General features: G+C 40.0%; 1 protein-coding gene across 1 annotated transcript; it reads left to right on the top strand.

Moving 5' to 3' along the window:
- Nucleotides 1-17,795: 17,795 nt before the first annotated feature.
- Nucleotides 17,796-19,546, top strand: LOC121886171 (the record flags this gene model as incomplete). Its single annotated transcript, XM_042396099.1, has 1 exon — nucleotides 17,796-19,546. A coding segment is annotated over one exon (1,581 nt), but the record flags the coding sequence as incomplete, so codon positions are not given.
- Nucleotides 19,547-19,985: the final 439 nt, after the last annotated feature.

The following is a 19,985-nucleotide window of genomic DNA, read 5'->3' on the forward strand; positions in this document are numbered from 1 at the left end:
TCACCGCCCATATCCATGTGACCTGATTATCAATCACTGTGATCATGCAATAATAAACAAACCAAAATAACCCAAAATATAAAACAAAAAATTAATACTTTGCAATTCATTAACACTTGAAAATTAATCCATTCATGGCTCCTACAGCTTGGTTTACCCAGTATGGCTGTATTTGAATCTACTACTGGAGCCATTACAAGGATTTCTGTTTAAGTTGAAAATTCTTCGACATCCAGTTTCTCACATCTACGCTCCTGTAAAGAACTCAGCATACTGAGGTCAGTGGGCTGAATGGAAACATACAGCTGAGTGTCATCAGCATAACAGTGAAAGGAAATACCATGTCTACCAATAACGTGATAGTAGCACATAAAAAGAGAATACGATTGGTCCCAAAATTGACCCCTGAGGTACCCCATACTTGACTGTAGAAAATGAAGACATTTTACATAATAATAAAGCTTTACATAATGCTTTGCATTAGAACGACTGATAAACACACAATAACAAACAAAATAAAATCAATTAATGTAAAATTAAATTAGATTATAAAAAGATCAATTTAAATACAAACATAAAGACATAGACAGAGCACACTAAGAGCCTGAAAATAGTGCCCACTTTTTATTTATTGAATTGAGTCTTGATTGTGAATGGAGATTCTATTCTGGATGTAATCGTGACACTGAAGAGACACTCAAAGATTCACATGTTGTTATCCTTGAAGTTAAGTATCCTTGAAGCTGGTTCTGTATCTTGGTGATTCACCAGCCACCACAGTATGAGGAGAGGTGCAGTTGAGGGTGTGATGATCTCAATCCAGCAGCAAACTGCAATCCTGGTACCAACAATGAGTGCGTCTCGTGCCGTCCAACACTCACCTGCTCAGAGCAGGTCGAAAGCTCAGCGCTCGTATGTTCTGTTATATTTGAACACATTGTAGTGAAGGCTCACATGTATAAACCTCTCTGAAATCACACAAACTGCTTTTTTCATGTTTTGCTTGTTTTTAAACTTTCCAGATAGTTGTTTTCTGGATACATTGTGACGAGTCTGAATACAGATTAATGAGTGATTCTTACCACCATCTCTCATCCACAACAGCTGCATCCTGTACTGACAGCCTTTACTTTACCCTGGTGATTGTCTGTAAAGCCCATTGATTGTATATAAATATGGACGAAGCATCTCATCATCACCGCTGTGCAAAAGTGAAACCAAAATATTTCATCTCTGGGAGCGGCCATCTTGCATTTGTGATGTCATTTGGAGCGAGTCTGTGCAGTAGAGTCAGGTGGTGGGAACCTGCAGGATACACCCCCTCAGCCATCCTGCAGCCTGACAGAGTTTTGAGAGCGGCTGTCACAGCTGTCAATCATAATGTCACACCCCCTTTTTATATCGTCAAATCACTAATTAAAAACAAAAAATGAACACTTGAACAAACATCAGTGTAATAAGAATGACCTAAAATGACAGAAACCATCTCTAGGAAAAAATGTATTTGACATGTACTTTGACTTTTTAGTTTGGCTCATGTCCCATCTGCTAACATGGAGGGGGCGGGACATATGACCTTTACTGCAGCCAGCCACCAGGGGGCGATGCAGATATTTTGGCTTCACTTTTGGGGAGCTGTCATGATGTCCGTATTTACTGCAATAGGGCTCTACAGTGCGAGTATTTCACTCGCATTTTCCCCTAAAACTAGATATATGCAAACCGTAAAATCTTTTATGAGCACAGTGTGCAAGTAAAGATTACAACCTACCATAATCTTTTTCCCCCGCTGTTAATTGTTTGTCAACTAGTATTTAGTATTCAGATAATGTACAATGTTTTAACAGTACAGTAGTTTCACAGAAAAGAAATGCTGCCAAGTATAAATATCACAACACTGATAACTGTAGCCTCAGTTTGTGCCTCTCACAGATAGCATTCGCAAGCCTGATAAGAGACGGTAGAGAATCAATGTCATGCTAATAAACGAAAGATGCATTTCTTTTCTGTGGCAGTTAACACACCACAAGTTATTATGTTGCGTTATATTCAGAGCTTTACAAGATATTCAGGGCTGACAATGGTACCATGATGAACAGCTGGGCTGTGGCTACGTATTAACACACACATACAGACACACACATACACACACCAGACAGCCTCTGGGTGCTGAGCTGCTAACGTTAGCTCAGCTACAACACAGATACCACACATACAAAGGGCCATGAATGTACTTCTAGTGACTGTCATATCTCCAGCAGACTCTCTGTATTTCCAGCACTGACATGGAGAGTCTGACAGCAGCTGCTCATGGCTGTTATTTTACTTGCATTTCTTCTTCAATGTCACCCACAACTGCTGTCCATCTGACCGTCACCAGTCTGTTCAGCACCTCCATAAGGAGGCGGAGGGTAGTGGCACTCTGGTAGTGGTGAGCCAAAGTAGCTGAATCTATTCAACTGCAGCTCTAGTTTAAAACACACTATGTGGACTGTTACTAATGAATTAACTTCTTGACTGTGTTCCAACACAAGAAGGTGAATGATAGTTCAGTTCCTGTTCTCTCATTGATACTCAGATTACAGATCTTGCATGAGGCTGCCATAAGTGTATTTAAATTTGAGACTGTTTGACAAAGACCTGAGCGCACACACACACACACACACACACACAAACAGCACAGCAGAAACAGCAGCAGGTGGTAGCTGATAATGGGCTAAAGACAGTAAGACAAACTAAGGATTTAGTGTGAAAGATAAACCGCAGAGAAGTTAACCCATTAATAAACTCTGTGTTACTTGAACATTTTTCACTGTGCTACTAATTTTTTTATTTAGGAGCACACAAACTCCTTGGGAAAAACATTAGAGCCCTGTGTATATACACTTACGGTAAAGCCATCTGAAGGTGGCAGGAATCTGTTCTATCTTCAGTCTCTATTGGAATGATGTGGTGCATTGTAAAGGCACAATTACACACACCAGATCTGCTGGTAAACTCATATCTGAAACTTTTTACATCCAAGACAACAACCAGTTTCCTCTGATGAAAACTCTTTGCAGTATTCCCAAACAGTCAGTGCATCATGGTGGGGATGAAGTGGTGAATATGATTGCCCACAATAATGTATTCTTTCTGATCCCACCCTTTATCCAAGTGCAGCACCAGTGCACCTGGCACACTTGTCCATGAAAATACCAAAAGTGTGCTGGGCATAATGGTTGTGCATCAGGCCAGTGATCCATCAAAATTGAGATTCAGGCAAACTTACTGACGGTGTGAAAACTGGAAATGCAGTAGCAGATGGAAGCTGAAAGGAGAAAAATCCTCATACCAGAGAATGCTGCAGGGGTTCCAGTTGGTGTCTGATAGTTTTGTGGTGGATCGACACAAGTTTTTCTGAAGTTTTTGTGGCCCCCTCATTCATGCCTCTTTGCAAGCTGTTGTGTGATATGTTTCCTAATTAGTAGAGGAACATTTTCTGTAACTGTTGCTCAGAGTCAGTTCTGATCAAAGTAACTAAACTACTACAAAAAGTAAGGAAATTTGTGTTTGGTAGATTATTTCTTTGTTGTAACAATGCCTCTTGGCAATAAATCTTATACCGTTGGAAAGCTTGTTTATTTCCCTTTTAAATGGTGCCACATTTGTAAGGAACATGCATTTGTGGGATGAGCAACAGAGCTGAGTATGTGGGTTGCGCCCATGAAAAATTTGCCAAATCTTCTCTGCCAATGCCAAACAGCTTATTCTGCCATTGACTCTTGTTTGGTGTTTGGTGGATTGGATGATTGAAGTTTGAAGAAACAAGACATATTGGCAAATTAACAGTTTATTCATTTAACAAACAGATGCCTCAGTAGCGTGTGGAAGAACCATACACAGCCACAACAGCCTGGCACCTCCTCTTCTTGCTGGTCACCAGCCTGGTCACACACTGCTGTGGGATGGCATCCCATTCTTCAACCAGCATGTGTCACAAGTCAGCCAACGTGGTTGTGTTGGTCACTCTGGCATGAACAGCACGCCCAAGCTGATCCCACAAGTATTCAATGGGGTTGAGGTCAGGACTGCTGGCAGGGCGTTCCATCCTCTCCACTCCCAAATTCTGGAGGTAGTCTCTGATAAACCCTGCTCTGTGGGGGCAAGCGTTGTCATCTTGGAGCATAGAGTTCGGTCCCAGACTGTGGAGATATGGGATTGCCACTGGTTGCAGAATCTCATCTCGATATCTCTCTGCATTGAGATTGCCTCCAATGATGACAAGCCTCATTTTTCCAGTTAGGGAGATGCCGCCCCACACCATCACACTGCCTCCACCAAAAGATGTTACTCTATCAGTGCAGCCATCAGCATAGCATTCTCTGCATCTTCTCCACACTTTGACCCTATGATCCAACTGCCATAGGCAGAATCTGGACTCAATGCTGAACATAACGTTCCTCCACATGTTCAGGTTCCAGCGCACGTGTTGCCAACACCAGCGCAAACGGGCCTGACAGTGAAGGGCAGTCATGGCAGGCCTCCTGGCAGCCATATGAGACCGGAGATTGGCTGCGTGCAGTCTGTTCTGGATTGTCTGAGCAGAGAGCCATCGGCCATATCATCCTGCAAACCTTGACTGCAAATCTCTAGAAGACAGCTTATGGTACCTAGGTGCTGACTGGGTGAGGAGACGGTCTTCTTGGGTTGTCGTCTTCTTGGGACGCCCACTTCACGGCCTGTCTCTGACATCCCCCGTTATATGGAACTTGAAGACTTTGGAGATGGTACTAGGGCTCACTCCAAATGATGCTGCAACTTGGTTTTGCGGAACACCGATTTGAAGTTGCCCTATTGCACAGGTCCTATCCAGATCAGTCAAACGTGGTATGCCAATTCTTGGAGCAGACACCTATTGACCACCGTAGCAGGGCCCATGCTCACAGGTGCTGCCAATCAGGTGTCTGATCGGCAGCACCTGGGGGTACCAGAAGCTTAAAACAAGAGTCAATAGCAACAGCAAAGTAAGCTGTTTGGCATTAGCAGAGAAGATTTGGCAAATTTCTCATGGGCACAACCCACATACTCAGTTCTGCTATAATTTCCTCATTGACAGCATACCTGTATTGTATTGATCTGTACTTCTCTCCAGAAGTAAAGATGAACTTAAATGAAAACAGCGAAGTAGGCTTTGATATTTCTTTGTAATTTGAGTCAAGCAAAAGCATGACCATTTTGGAAGATTTTTTTGTCAGTGAAAAAAGTCCACCAACCACAGAAGACTCTTAAATATCATACAGTACATCTAATTTCCTGTGTTGCTTTGTCCTAAAATGACACATCCCTAGAGCCTGTCTTTCTACAGCAGGCAGGTTGGACCTTTTCCCAATGCTACATAACCTTTTAAAGAACTGACAATCCCAGGAATGTTGCAGATTTCATGACTGAAAAAGCTGATGACTACAGAGATAATGTCCTGTCAACCTGTTTAAAAGGAGCATTAGCCTGAGATCCAGTTATTTATTTATCTATTTAAAATAATCTCTTCAAGGCTACTCAGTAGAAAGGCTTTACACTTTACACTGTTCTGGCTATTTTATATTATTCTACACAGATAAACCAGCTTCTATGAGCCATCACATGGTTACAAACAAAGCTCCATCTTAACCTCCAGAACAGGTTTATGTACATAAAAGAAGGGTGGACGACAAAGAAGGATGCAAAGATTCTGGATGATATCTACACAGTAGGGTGTGCCTGAATACAAATATGTTATTCAACAAAACACAAATTGTGTTTTTTTATGAATATTTGTTTCATACAAATGTTTTAAAAATTATTTGTTTTTGGGTCTGTTTTTACCAATGTGCAGGTTGGTTACATTCGGTCGGTTCGTATCACTCCTGGAGTTGGGGGTGTTCCCCAGAGATAAAGCTGAGCTACTGACACAAGCAAAGTGCTCCCAAGGGACTCTCCATAACCTGTTGTTCCCCTTCTTCTTACCACAAAGTTAGGCTGTAAAAAATAGGCAAAGAGTCACCTTTGAAGTTCATCCCTACACATTACATGGTGTGCTGTCTCTGTGTTATGGGTGTATAAATAGGTAGAGGTCTGCCTGGAATGAGGCAGTGAGTAAAGTTTTAGCTCAATAATCTGCACAGTCGTCTATGATCTGGGAGACTCCAATTCGAGACCCGGTGTGGGGACCTCCTTCATAAGGTAGTTTATTCATGTACACTTATTGTAACACTTTAATTTTCTAAAATTAAAAGCATCATTTAAAAAAACAGGATTTTTAAGCCTCTTTCCACTTTTATTCGAATACAAATACAAATAATTTTGCTGCCTCAACAAATACAGATACATATACAAATACTGGGCTGAAAAAAGAACCAATCAAGATGTGCATCTTATATTCCCGTTTACGTTTAGCAGGCTGAATTCACAAAGGAAAGAAGCAAGTTTTGCAGAACTTATTCACACATGTATCCATGAAACCAGGTACGTGGAACAGGACGTTCTTCACAACATTACAGACATCAGGAAACACAAACTTTGACAAGAGTGAATATAAACTTTTATTTGTGTTGGATTGACTGGATGAGAGCTGCCTTCAACTAGACTTCAGTGCCAATGAAAAGTTGCCCGTTGATGTGACAAAGTCCACCTCAGTGGATGTGCTGCTGACAAACCTCATCAAGGGCACACTGCTTCCCTCTGCTCGCCTCTGGATAACCACACGACCTGCAGCAGCCAATCAGATCCCTCCTGATTGTGTTGACATGGTGACAGAGGTCAGAGGGTTCACTGACCCACAGAAGGAGAAGTACTTCAGGAAGAGATTCAGAGATGAGGAGCAGGCCAGCAGAGTCATCCCCCACATCAAGACATCAGGAAGCCTCCACATCATGTGCCACATGCCAGTCTTCTGCTGGATCACTGCTACAGTTCTGGAGGATGTGTTGAAAAGCAGAGAGGGAAGAGAGCTGCCCAAGACCCTGACTGGGATGTACACAGAATTCCTGATGATTCATATCAAACACATGAAAGATAAGTATGGCAGAGAAAGAAGCATTCAGTACATTAAGACACTTACAAAACTGGCTTTTAAACAGCTGGAAAAAGGCAGCCTGACCCTCTGTGAGGAAGACCTAAAAGACGGCAGCAGTAAGTCCAATGAAGTCTGTGTGTTCCCGAGTGTTCTCACAGATCTTTGAAGAGGAGCATCACATGGAGAAGGACAGGAACAAGGTATTTAGCTTTGTCCATCAGAGCATAGTGGAGTTTCTGGCAGCTCTGTATGTGGTCCTCTCACCCATCAATACCAACATTTCGCTTCCTCCTGGGCCTTTCCCTGCAGACCAACCAGACTTATAGAAGTCAGCTAACAGTAAATTATGTGAAGAAGAAGATCAGGGAGAATCCATCTCCAGACAGACGCATCAATTTGTTTTACTGTCCCAATGGACCGAGTGATTGTTCTCTAGTGGAGGAGATCCAACTGTATCTGAGATCAGGAAAAATAAACTGACATATAAACTGTCTCCTGCTCAATGGTCAGCTCTGGTCTCCATCTTACTGTTATCAGAAAAAGATGTGGACATGTTTGAGCTGAAGAAATACTCGGAGAATGAGGCTCCAGAGGAAGCTCTACTGAAGCTGCTGCAAGTTGAAGCTTCAAATAAAGTTCTGTAATGGATTGACTGATTGATCGTATTTATTGATTGGGACAGTGTACAGTTTTTAACATAAAATATGCACTGCACTGGAGTCAGCTCAAAGCTGATTTACATCACAATCAACAACAAACAGTACAAAGCTAAAAACACACAGAACACACCATACAAAATACAAAGCTACACACCACAGCACATCACATACACCTAGAATGTCAATTAGAAATGAATAATCTAAACTTGTCAAATTAAAAGCAAGACTACCTGTGTTAATGAGAAGACCATAGATGGAGTTTAGACTCAGTGGTCACACAGCTGATTGGTCTTTAGTAGATTTTTTAATTTGGCCTTGAATGTATTGATTGAACTGCAGTTCTTCATATCATCAGGTAGGACATTCCACTGAGTTGTGGTTTTCACAGAGAAAACTGACTGTCCAGATGCAGTGTGATGAAATGGTACAATCTTGTATAGAGGATATTCTGGAGGATCTAATACAACTTACTGAGCGAGTGAACACAAAGTCACATAGTGGAGGAGGACAAACCATTTAAAATTGTATAAACTAGGCACAAATATGAGAACAATCTAAAATTCTCAAAGCTCAGTAAATTGTATTTCTCCAGAACCCTACAGTGATGGAAATGCATTGGCTTTTTTAGAGTTTGTTTGTAAAAGGACTCAAGAGGTTTTATGGCTGTTTCTCCAGCCTGCCCCCAACATGTGATCAATAAGACATCTGTGAAAGAATCATAACTGCATAAATATCTTGGCTGCGTCCAAACAGAGACAGTTTCTAATATGTCTGAAATTTGCTAAGTTGTACTTTATGGTTTTAACTGTTTTTTAACATGTTTCTTAAAGTTCAAATTTGGATCCAGTGTCACACCAAGATATTTAAAATCAGTGACTATGTCAGTTTTTTCACCTTTGATGAGAATATCAGTGTTAGGAGGTTGTACCATAGTCTTAGAGAAAAACATACCCTTTGTCTTGTTTACATTTAGACTCAGACATGATTGATCAAGCCAATGTGTGATCCTTTCCAATGCAATCATTAGCTTAGCAGCAGCTAACTCAGCTGTTTTTGAATGTGTGTACACAACGGTGTCATCTGCATACATTTGTAGTTCTGCATCATGACACTGTTGAGGGAGATCATTAATATAAAGGCTAAATAATAGGGGACCTAACACTGACCCTTGTGGAACACCCATTGTGCGCTTCATGTTACTGGACAGTGTGTCACCAACTTTAACACATTGTCTTCTATTAGATAAATATGAAGACATCCATGCCAGTGCTCTAGATGAGAAGTTAAATTTAGAGAGTTTCAATATTAAAACATCATAATTGATTGTATCGAATGTTTTACGCAGATCTAAAAATACAGCACCAACTACTCCTCCTTTGTCAAGTCTTGATTTAATTTGTTCTACTAAGTGCAAGGTAGCAGTTTCAGTGGAATGATTTGCTCTAAAGCCAAATTGCATACAATGTAGACCAAAATTGCTTGTATTAAGAAATGTTGTCAGTTGTTTAATGACAACTTTCTCAGCAACCTTTGAGAGTACTGGCAGTATACTTATTGGTCTGTAGTTACTGGCTTCAAGGCTCCAGATTTAAAAATAGGCGTGACAATGGCGCATTTCCAGTCATCAGGAAAGGAGCTGTGTTTAAAAGACAAGTTCATTAAATGAGCAATAGGGGGAGTTAAAATATCTTTGCGTGATTTAACAAACATGGTGTCAAATTGGAAAGCATTTCTACTTTTGGAGCTTTTTAAGGACCTGATGATTTTGTTTACTTGTAACTCGTTAGTCTCTAAAACCTGACCTGTAGCATCTATAGGAACAATATCCAGTTTCCTTTTCATAAGTTTTTTTCTCCTAAATATTTTGGGTCCCTCCTTGTGAGATTATTGATGTTTTTCCAGATCCATTTACTGTTGCCTTTTGCCTCATTCAATATGTTGAGATAAAAATGAGATTTAGCTTCTCTCAGCTCTTAATCCTTTATAAATCAGCATGTCAGTGTCTCTTCTAGTTTTAATTGCCTTCCTCTAGATTTCATTAGTTTCCACAAATGTTCATTCAACCATTAAACAGTAAATAGTTTTTATTTTTAGATTTTATCTGTATCCTCACATTAAATCTTTCCTTCACAGAGTTGATTGTGTGAGTAAAAGTATCACAGCCATAGTCCAGATCATCAGAGGACAGAACATCATCCCAGTTCAAGCTGTTCATTTCATTGATAAATTCTTCTTGCTTAGCTCTGGGTATGCATTGAAGGATCATTGTCTTAGTTGCCGTGGTCTTAAATCTACTTTTAGTCAGGTTTCTTGATTAGATTAGATTATCCTTTACATTTACAAATGTAATATTAGATACATAGATGTCTGGTGAACAACATGTATCTGAACATACTAAAAAAGAAAATCTTTCCTACATAAACAGTCCCGTTTCATGCTGAATTTATTTTAATAATCAGCCAGTTTGAAACCTTCTGGTCTCCTCCCTCTCTGACTGTCTGTGGTTATTTCCTGGTTAAAGTCGTGTCCTGTAACTTGTGCGTCGTCTTCTTCAAAAACTCTGATCTGTTCATATTCCATCTGTGCTGAAGTCAGTCTGAAGTTGGTCGTGCGTTTCATAAAGTCTGTTCACTTTTTAAAAATACTTCAGTAAAATACAGTTAAAAGACATGAATACACCTCCTCTGTGAAACATCTTTTACAGTTCAGAGTTGGAATCATTTTGGAGATATTTTAATGGTTAAAGTTAAAAAAGTTAAAATTGTGCAAAAACACACAAATCACAGACTGTTAACATGCAAAACCATCCATACATGATATATAAATACATAATCTTCTGATAATCCTGTTATAAGAATTAAAATGGTGAAAGTATCTCTTAAATATTATTAAACTACTTGAATAACTTGTTCACTCCATCAGAGACAGAGTGTCAGAGAGGAGTTACAGGAAGCCATTTTGTTGTGATCTGATCTGATCAGAACAACATGCAACAGCAGGATGTGTGAGCTGAGTGTGTTTCAGGTTTAGTTTGACACAGAGACTGATGAGGAAATATGAGATCTGTAAAAACTACAGTTTACTTTAAAATTATAACCAGTGATGGTGAAACTACTTTAAAACTGTAGTTTAACAGACTACTAGCTACTTCACAATGAAAAGTAGTTCAACTACATCCAAACTACATCAGGCGAAATGATCACAATCTGAGTCTGTAATCTCATATTGTTACATGGAGGCACAGCTGAACCAACACTGAGTAAAGTGTAGATGTGTTTGATTTAGGGATCAGGGCAGTCCTCACTGAGGCAGTCTGAGGATGTGTTTTAAGGAGAGGAGAGGGAGCAGTTGTTGAGGTGGAATCAGGAAAATGATAAATGTCTCAGGAAATTCATCATATTTAATCACAGACATCTTAGTCAAAAACAAAAGGTGATTTTAATCAAATAACAGGTGATTGAGTCATGTAGTTAATTACAAACTACATATTCATAATATTCTCATGATGTTGTTACAATATGACACAATGACACAGCTCACTGGCCACTGTTGTCATTTAATGACAAAGTAGTTAGTAGTAGCTACTGAGATTGAAAGGTAGTTAAACTACCACCCAACTACTGCAAACTGTAGTTCAACTAGTAATTACATGTAGTACTACATGTAGTCAACTAGTCCCCAACACTGTTAATACCTTGTATTTGATGGTTTCATGGTGACTCCTCAGCACTGGTAGGATGCAGCCCAGTAACAGACTTTCCTCACACATTCATCATCAGTCCACACTGAGCTGTAGATTCACACAGGACAGAAACATCTTGTCTAATGTTTCAGCTGTTTCTACATAATGAAGTATGAACCTATGATGATGTTAACAGTTTGTGTTCAGGATCAATAACTGCTCCAACAGCAGGAGAGATGATGGTGACATATAGTAATGTGTGAATGTGTTGCTTTTCAATGTTAATGATAATCCATCAATAACTTTTATGTATTCATGTTTTATATTGTTGCAGGTGTGTTTCTCTGTGCTGAAGTCAGTCTGAAGTTGGTTATCTGACTCCTTTAACCAATCAGAAGGAGTTTTTAGGGAGTGTCAATAACTGACATGTCATCATACAACAGGTAGGAAATTATTATTGAAAATAGTCTAATGTTTTATTTCTATTTGTTATTAATATTATTATTAATTCCTGCAACAGACTATCCACAGGATCAGGCTCAATGTGGATTGGTCTTTAAGCTGAATGACTGAAATCTTTGTTAGTTGACTTAAAATTAATGTTTAATGATACATATACAAAAGTAAAAACAATTGTGAAGTTTAATCATAAATACTATCTGTTAACCAGCACTCATTACCTTTCCCAAACTTAAATAACTTCATGATCAAAAATATTAACATTTACAACAACAAATATATTAAAAATTAAAGCTGCAAGCAGCGATGATCGGGCCCTCGCACCCCAGCGCATGTCGAAGTGACGCTCAGTCGAAGGGCTTTTGTCAGTGACTTGTTGTGTAAAGTTTGAGGCAGATCCAACCGTGTACACTCAAGTTATATCAATTTCCTCTGTCATGGCGAAACATCAAAACTCAACGCCACGCCACGGCCAAACCATCATGATCATACACTAGTCTAGATGACACACACTGATTTTGAAGTCCTTACGATGGATTCTGTAGGAGGAGTGCGTTAAAATACAAGGTATGCGAAATGGCCAAGAAAAGGCGAAAATGTACCATTTTTTTCAAGATGGCCGACTTCCTGTTCGACTTACAATAAGGCTTCAAGAGGCTTTTTTGTGCGTGTTGACATTATACATGTGCCCTGTGAATTTCATCTTTCTACGTTAATCTGGAAGGCGGGGCTGCAATTTTGAAATTTTAAAGGGGGCGCTGTTGAGCCATTTTGCCACGCCCATTCAAAGCGACCACATAGGATTTTAGCTGACATCACTCTAGACATGTGTGTCAAGTTTCATGACTGTAGAGCAATCCCTTCTCCCTGAAAAACAGTATCATATTTCATGGCGAAGGATGTGTCGCCATGGTAACAGCATTCAGTTTTGGGTCATGAGCTGCCAAATGTAGCATCACCAAGGTCTTGTTTATTAGCTGACTTAATTTCAGGTGCATCAGCCAAATTTCCTAGGAGTAATTAGACAAAGTACGACGCATGATACTTCCTGTTGCCAGTAGGTGGCGCTATGACTTTCGCTAAATATGAGACTGAACATGTGTTCAGATTGGGACTCTTAACAAGCATATGAAATTTGGAAAAGATCAGACCACGTGGAGTCAAGTTATAAGGCATTGAAATTTCATGGCGTCACATCGAAATTCGCTGCGTCGCCATGGCAACACCTTTCAACGAAGGGTCACCAACTTCATAATATAAGATCTCCAAGGTCTTGAGGCTATTCTCAGTAAATTTCAGCTGGATTCGATCACCGTGCTGCCCACAGGGCGTCAGAGCGTAAAACATGTAACTTCCTGTTGCCAGGAGGTGGCGGTATGACTCATATCCTGTATTGTCACATGGACCCGTTCAGGGCGGGACTCTTATGAAGCACAAAAGGTTTGGCTCTCTTAGGATCATGTATGCCGGAGTTATAGCCGTTTCATTTTTCATGGCGAAGGATCGAAATTCGCCGCCCAACCACGCCCCCTAGGAAAGACTAATGAGAATTGTTTTATCAACTTTTAATCTCCTATGCCTGTAGATGATACGGACCGAATTTGAAAGTCCTGGGGTCAAATCTCTAGGAGGAGTTCGTTAAAGTATGCGGGCTGGAAATGACAAAATCGGTGCAAAATTTCAACTTTGATACAAAATGGCCGACTTCCTGTTGGAGTTAGGCTATGTGTCCTTGAGACTTTTTGGTGCGTCTGGTCATGATACATATGCATACCGAATTTCGTTCTCCTACGACAATCTGTATCGAGGGGCTCAATTTTCTTGACTTTCTAGGTGGCACTGTCGAGCCATTTTGTCCCGCTTTATTTCGAGACCCATAAAATATCGAAATTTTCGCCAGTCCTGACATCTGTGCAAATTTTCATGAGTTTTCGTGCATGTTTAGGCCCTCAAAAATGCGTTTGTTTCGGAGGAATAATAATAACTCCTTCAGTTTCAATAGGGCTTCGCACCGGTCGGTGCTCGGGCCCTAAATATATAGATTATTTACAAGAGAGATACAGAGAGACTTTAGAAAATAATATCATACACCACCATCAACAACAACAAAGTGATGCTTGAGTTTTGACTTCAGACTGTTTTCTTCTCCACAGACGTTGGAAGTAGATGAAGTTGTTCCTGAAATCCTGCACAGCAGAGACCAGAATCTCCTGATCCCAGCTGTGTGTCCGTAGAGAACAATAGGACCATGGATCCATCTCCTCTTTCCAAAACACTTGGAGAGTAAGTCAAGATAATGTCACTGTATTGTTTAGGCTTTTGAACATTTGCTGATGAGGGGAAGCTGAAGCAGTAGACAGTATCAGGAGACCAGAAGCACTGCAGATTCTGTGCTCACAGAAGGAGCACGAGGAGAACATGTCTCCATGTCTCTGATGGAGGTCACTGAGGGGGAGTTAAAAACAAGGAGTTGATGAGATACACTCTGAGATGCTGAAGTTTCTGGACATTTTGGCTGATAAAAAAGGGGGGCTAGATGATGTGATCCAAATATTGACCAACATGAGAGGAAGAAGAAGTAGCTGCCCTGAGCCCTGGCAGTAATGGTGAAGGCTGAATGCTGTTGAGATTTTTGCTGCAGGATTGTTTAAAGTATGTGTGGTAATATGGTAGTAATATGTGGTCAGTTTATCCAAATAACACCTGTTTGGAAAGTTGCACCTACATTGTCAGAGCAGCCAGCTGCTGCTGCAGACACTGGCCAGATGAGACATCAGCTGGTTATATCAGCTGATCTGATGAACTGCACTGAGTTGCACCATGAGACATTTGGTATCGTAGCACATCATTGTGAGCTGGATCGATATTGAAATATCATATCAATAAATTAGTTCTCTACTGGATTACTGTGTTGTAAAATGGCAGCAATTAATGAAAAATTATGCTGTTTGGTAGAAAAAGTTGTTTTACCATCAGTGAGTTCTCTGACATTTTATGACTGACACCTATCCTAGGAGCATGTGTGTAACTATCAGTTGTTACTCAGAGTTATGTTGTAATTTATCTCTGTGGAGGAAGGGGAAGGGATGTGAAATGTTGCCCCCTATTTGTGTAGATCAGCTGGACAATTCTTCCATCTACAAGGGGGGATAGATGAGACTGAAACTGACAACACTTTGAATCTGAGTGAATAAGAAAACACCTCTCCTCCATTGTTCTCTTACAGATGATCTGTCTGGTTCTTAGATTTCAACAAGTTACTTTCTGGTCAAAATTCAACATTTTTCAGTTTTAAACTGTCTTTCATTTGTCTTTTGTTGTTTCAGGATCCATCAGCAGAGACCAGACTCTCCTGCCCCGAGCTATGTGTCCATGATGAGTGACTGGTCAATGACTCCACCGATACGTTTTAACAGTGAAAGGTATCAACTTAAACCTGACAGAAAGGTGTTTGTGACAAAGAAGTTATCCATATTAAAACATACAGACATACAGACTCTCAACATGTGTATTCATCAGTGTTGTTAGAGCTTCCTCTCCATTTAAAGATGATTGTGAAACACTTTATAGTCAGTTTATTTACATCCCTTACAACAGCATTTAAAGTGGATTTAATGTTTTATGACTGTTCTCGTTTGATAACCTCCAACAGGATGTGGATGGTTTTGTCAAATAGTGTGATGAAAACCACCTCATTTTAAATATAAATAAGACTACGGAGCTTATTATTGATTTTAGAGAGAAAAAGACCTGCAGTGACCCCTGTCCTGATTAAAGATGAGGGGCCCTATTTTACCCATTTAAAGTGCACGGTCTGAAGCACATGGCGCAAGTACATTCAGGGTGTGTCCAAACCCACTTTTGCTGTTTTAATTGCGGAAAAATGGTCGCTGTGCCAGGTGCATTGTTCAAAGTGGTTGTCCATAGTCTCCTCATTAATCATGGGTGTGTTTTGGGCGTAACATGCAATAAACCAATCAGAGTGTCGTCTCCCATTCCCTTTAAGAGCCAGGTGCACTTGTACCTTGGTGGATTGCTGTTATGACGGCACATTTGCCAAGTAGTGAGAAGGAAGCTTCTCTGCAGAGGAAACAGATCTGCTGGTGCACAAAGTGAAAGCGCACGATCCATAATGAGCACACTGCTGCTCCTGGACCCTCCAGTAATCCCAGACCACCAGTTTAAGATCATGTTCATTAATTTATTGCGAATGTATCTTCGTTTGGTTTTTGAAAAGGTTTATTTTTTTAATTACAGCTTTGGTTTCTTTAAAATTGTTTTGTTCAGTCATGGAGTAACAGGTCAAACCAGCAGAGTTTTAATTGTTGAAAGTATGGAAACCTGATCACTGTATTCTCAAAAATTAAATAATTAATATTAATCATGTAAAGAATCATTAACACAGTTATCAGGACTTGATCAGCTCTCCAAGGTTCTGATCCTGCTGCTGGCAGCAGCTAGAAGCTGCAGATTTATTTCCTTCGTTAGTTTAATCATTGTTTCCACCTCATTTATTTCCTCATGTCATCATGTATTGTTGTAGCAGGAAAGTTGATCTGTGTTTGATCAGTTGTTGTCCGTCTGTTTAAATACCAACGTGTTTTGCCACGATTTGGTCACATAATTAAAAAAGTTCCAGTGTGTGTTTGAGGGGATTGCTAAAGCAGGAAACCCAACCCTTCTGAATCAGATCTACACAGAGCTCTACATCACAGAGGGAGGGACTGCAGGGGTCAATAATGAACAAGAGGTCAGACAGATTGAAACAGCATGCAGGAAACCAGTCAGACCAGAAACAACAATCAGACAAGAAGACATCTTTAAAGCCTCACCTGGAAGAAATGAACCAATCAGAACAGTGATGACAAAGGGAGTGGCTGGCATTGGGAAAACAGTCTTAACACAGAAGTTCACTCTGGACTGGGCTGAAGACAAAGCCAACCAGGACATACAGTTCACATTTCCATTCACTTTCAGAGAGCTGAATGTGCTGAAAGAGAAAAAATATAGTTTGGTGGAACTTGTTCATCATTTCTTTACTGAAACCAAAGAAGCAGGAATCTGCAGGTTTGGAGAGTTCCAGGTTGTGTTCATCTTTGACGGTCTGGATGAGTGTCGACCTCCTCTGGACTTCCACAACAATGAGATCCTGACTGATGTTACAGAGTCCACCTCAGTGGATGTGCTGCTGACAAACCTCAGATTCAGAGATTAGGAGCCAGACAGCACAGTCATCTCCCACATCAGGTGCCACATCCCAGTCGTCCCAGAGAGGGAGGAAGAAAGACCCTGACTGAGATGTACACAGAATTCCTGATGATTCAGATCAAACATATAACCAGAATACAGCAATTATTATTATTATTATTATTATTATTATTATTATTATTATTATTATTGTTGTTGTTGTTGTTAATACTATTATTTTGTTTTTATTATTATTATTATTATTATTATTATTATTATTATTATTATTATTATTATAATTGTGTATGCAGGATGGGATTGACAAAGCTAAAAGCATCAGCAATAATTCTGTTTATCAAGTAAATAATGTAGTGAAAATGTTTTGGCACAATAGGCAAAGATTTCAATTTTTCTTGACAAAGTCATTAAAAAAACTCAGAACTTGGTGTTTGGAGGTTTGAATATGTATTTTAAATGTTCTAACTAAAGGCAGTGGTATGTTACACAGAAAAAGAAGATCCTGTTAATTGACTGTAATCTGAGTCTCTGTCCTCACAGTCAAAACCAGAGCTCACATTTAGACTAAAATCCCCAAATGTGGATGTTTGGTTTAACTTTATTTTATTCATATTCTACAATTACAGATGACACAGCTGCAGTATTTATACTCCACTGTACTATTAGTAATTTATTAAACCAGCCACTAATGTAGGCATGTATATGATTAGAAATGTGTTTAATTTGTCAGTTTGATGAGAAAAGAACATGATGATTGAATCTCTGCTTTTTCTACAGGACTTATAACATATCAGCAAAGTATGAGGACATCATCTCCAAAAGTTCTCTGATCTCTTCAGGATCTCCTGATGTCTACCAGCTGAGACCAAAGGAAGAGAAGTTTGGAACTCTGACAAGAAAAACTGTTGGTGAGAAAAACCTGAACAAGAAAAACAAAACCATCTTACTTGTAGGTGAAACAGGAACAGGAAAATCTACTCTGATCAACGCTCTGGTCAACTACACCATGGGAGTGAAGTTTGAGGACAACATCTGGTTTGAGATTGTAGAAGACGAGAAGAGAAGTCAGTTAGAGAGTCAGACATCAGATGTGATCGTGTACCAGATCTTTGGTTATGAAGATAAAACTCTGCCCTTCTTTCTGACCATCATTGATACTCCTGGATACGGAGACACCAGAGGGAATGAACATGATGTCAACATCAGACAAAGATTATTTGACTTGTTCCGCTCAGAAGATGGAGTTCATGAGATTGATGCAGTGGGTCTGGTGATGAAGGCGAGTGTGAATCGACTGAGTGACCGACTGAAGTACATCTTTGATTCAGTGACGTCTCTGTTTGGAAAAGACCTGGAGAAGAACATCGTCGCTCTCATCACACACTCTAATGGACTAACACCTGATGATGCTCTGAAAGCTCTTGAAACTGCAAACATTAAATGTGCCAAAAATGAGAAGAATCAGCCCGTTCACTTCCTGTTTAATAACCGTCAGACCACACAGAGAGCAGAGGAAACAGAGTTTGCTTTAGAGAACGCATGGAGGGTAACAGAGAGAGGAATGAAACGATTCACAGACGTCCTGGAAAAATCTAAACCTCAAAATCTGATAACAACTGTTGAAGTGTTGAAAGCACGCTTCAGAATAACAGCCTGCATCCAAAACCTGCAAGACAGAATCCAGCTGATTGAACTAAAACAGAACGAGATCCAACAGACTGAAGAAGCTCTGAAGAAACATAAACAAGAGATGAAGAAGAATGAAGAGTTCACTGTAGAAGTTGATGAGGTCTACAAAGAGAAAGAAGACATCAGAGGTGGGAAGAGGTGGTTGTTTTTTTATAAAGGAGCTGTCACCTGTAACACCTGTAAAGAGAACTGTCACTATCCTGGATGCACAATGGCCCGCAGTCCAAAACACTGTGAGGTCATGAAAGGAGGTCGCTGTACTGTTTGTACAGGGAAGTGTCCTGCAGAAGATCATGTGAAAGAAAAATGGAGATATGTGAACAAGACCAGGAAAGTTAAGAAGACCCTACAAGATGTGAAACAGAAATATGAAAAGAATAAGGTAGATCGTGAACAGAAGAAGAGCCTTCTGGAAAATCTTCAAACAGAGATGGAAAAACTGAAATCAGTGAAGATTCAGCTGCTTACAGAGGCCTACCAACATGTGGAACAACTAGAGCGGATCGCCCTGAATGTTAACTCACTGTCTACTCATGTCCACCTGAACTTCCTGATTGAGAAGATGAAGGAGATCAGAGCCACAGAGAAGGTCCAGAAACTGGAGGAGATGAAACGTCGAGTGGATGAAGGAACCAGAGCAGGGCTGTGATACATGTTTGCTAAACTAACAGCAGTTAAAGATGCAGTGATGAAGATGAACAACATCAGACAGCTGTGTAGACAACAAGCTCTACACTGTTCATATAAATGTTTAAACATCACAAACATTATTTCATTTTAATCTTATTAAGTGTGATGTTGATAATTGTAATATTTCTCTTTTTTAATCTTATTTTAATTTTAAATTGTGTGATTCTGGGAAACCGCCTCCTCTGTGATATATCACTGTTCATTTAGTTTAATGTTTAATTATCATTTGTTGATCCACTTCAGTGAAAGTAAAGCCAGAGTTTATCTTATAGTGACAGCAGCTGTTGGTTTTCTTGTTATAGATTCTCACATCAATCACTCTCATAGTTCAGCCTCTTTTCTGCTCTCAGCTTCATCAGATCAAAACTCTTCATCAGTGTGTTCAGCTGCACTTCAGTAACCAGTTTACAGTCGACTCTCTGCACTCAGCTGATTTCTGTCCTGTCATGTAAACCAGAAACCTGGTTTCTGTATCACAGTAGAGGATTACAGAAACCTGAGGTTCCTGGATCCTCACTTGAACTGGAAGTCGTTCTGCTCCGCCATCTTGCAGGTCGTCCCAAAGCTC

The sequence above is a fragment of the Thunnus maccoyii genome, chromosome 19, assembly GCF_910596095.1.
Source record: "Thunnus maccoyii chromosome 19, fThuMac1.1, whole genome shotgun sequence".
Taxonomy (NCBI): Eukaryota; Metazoa; Chordata; class Actinopteri; order Scombriformes; family Scombridae; genus Thunnus; species Thunnus maccoyii.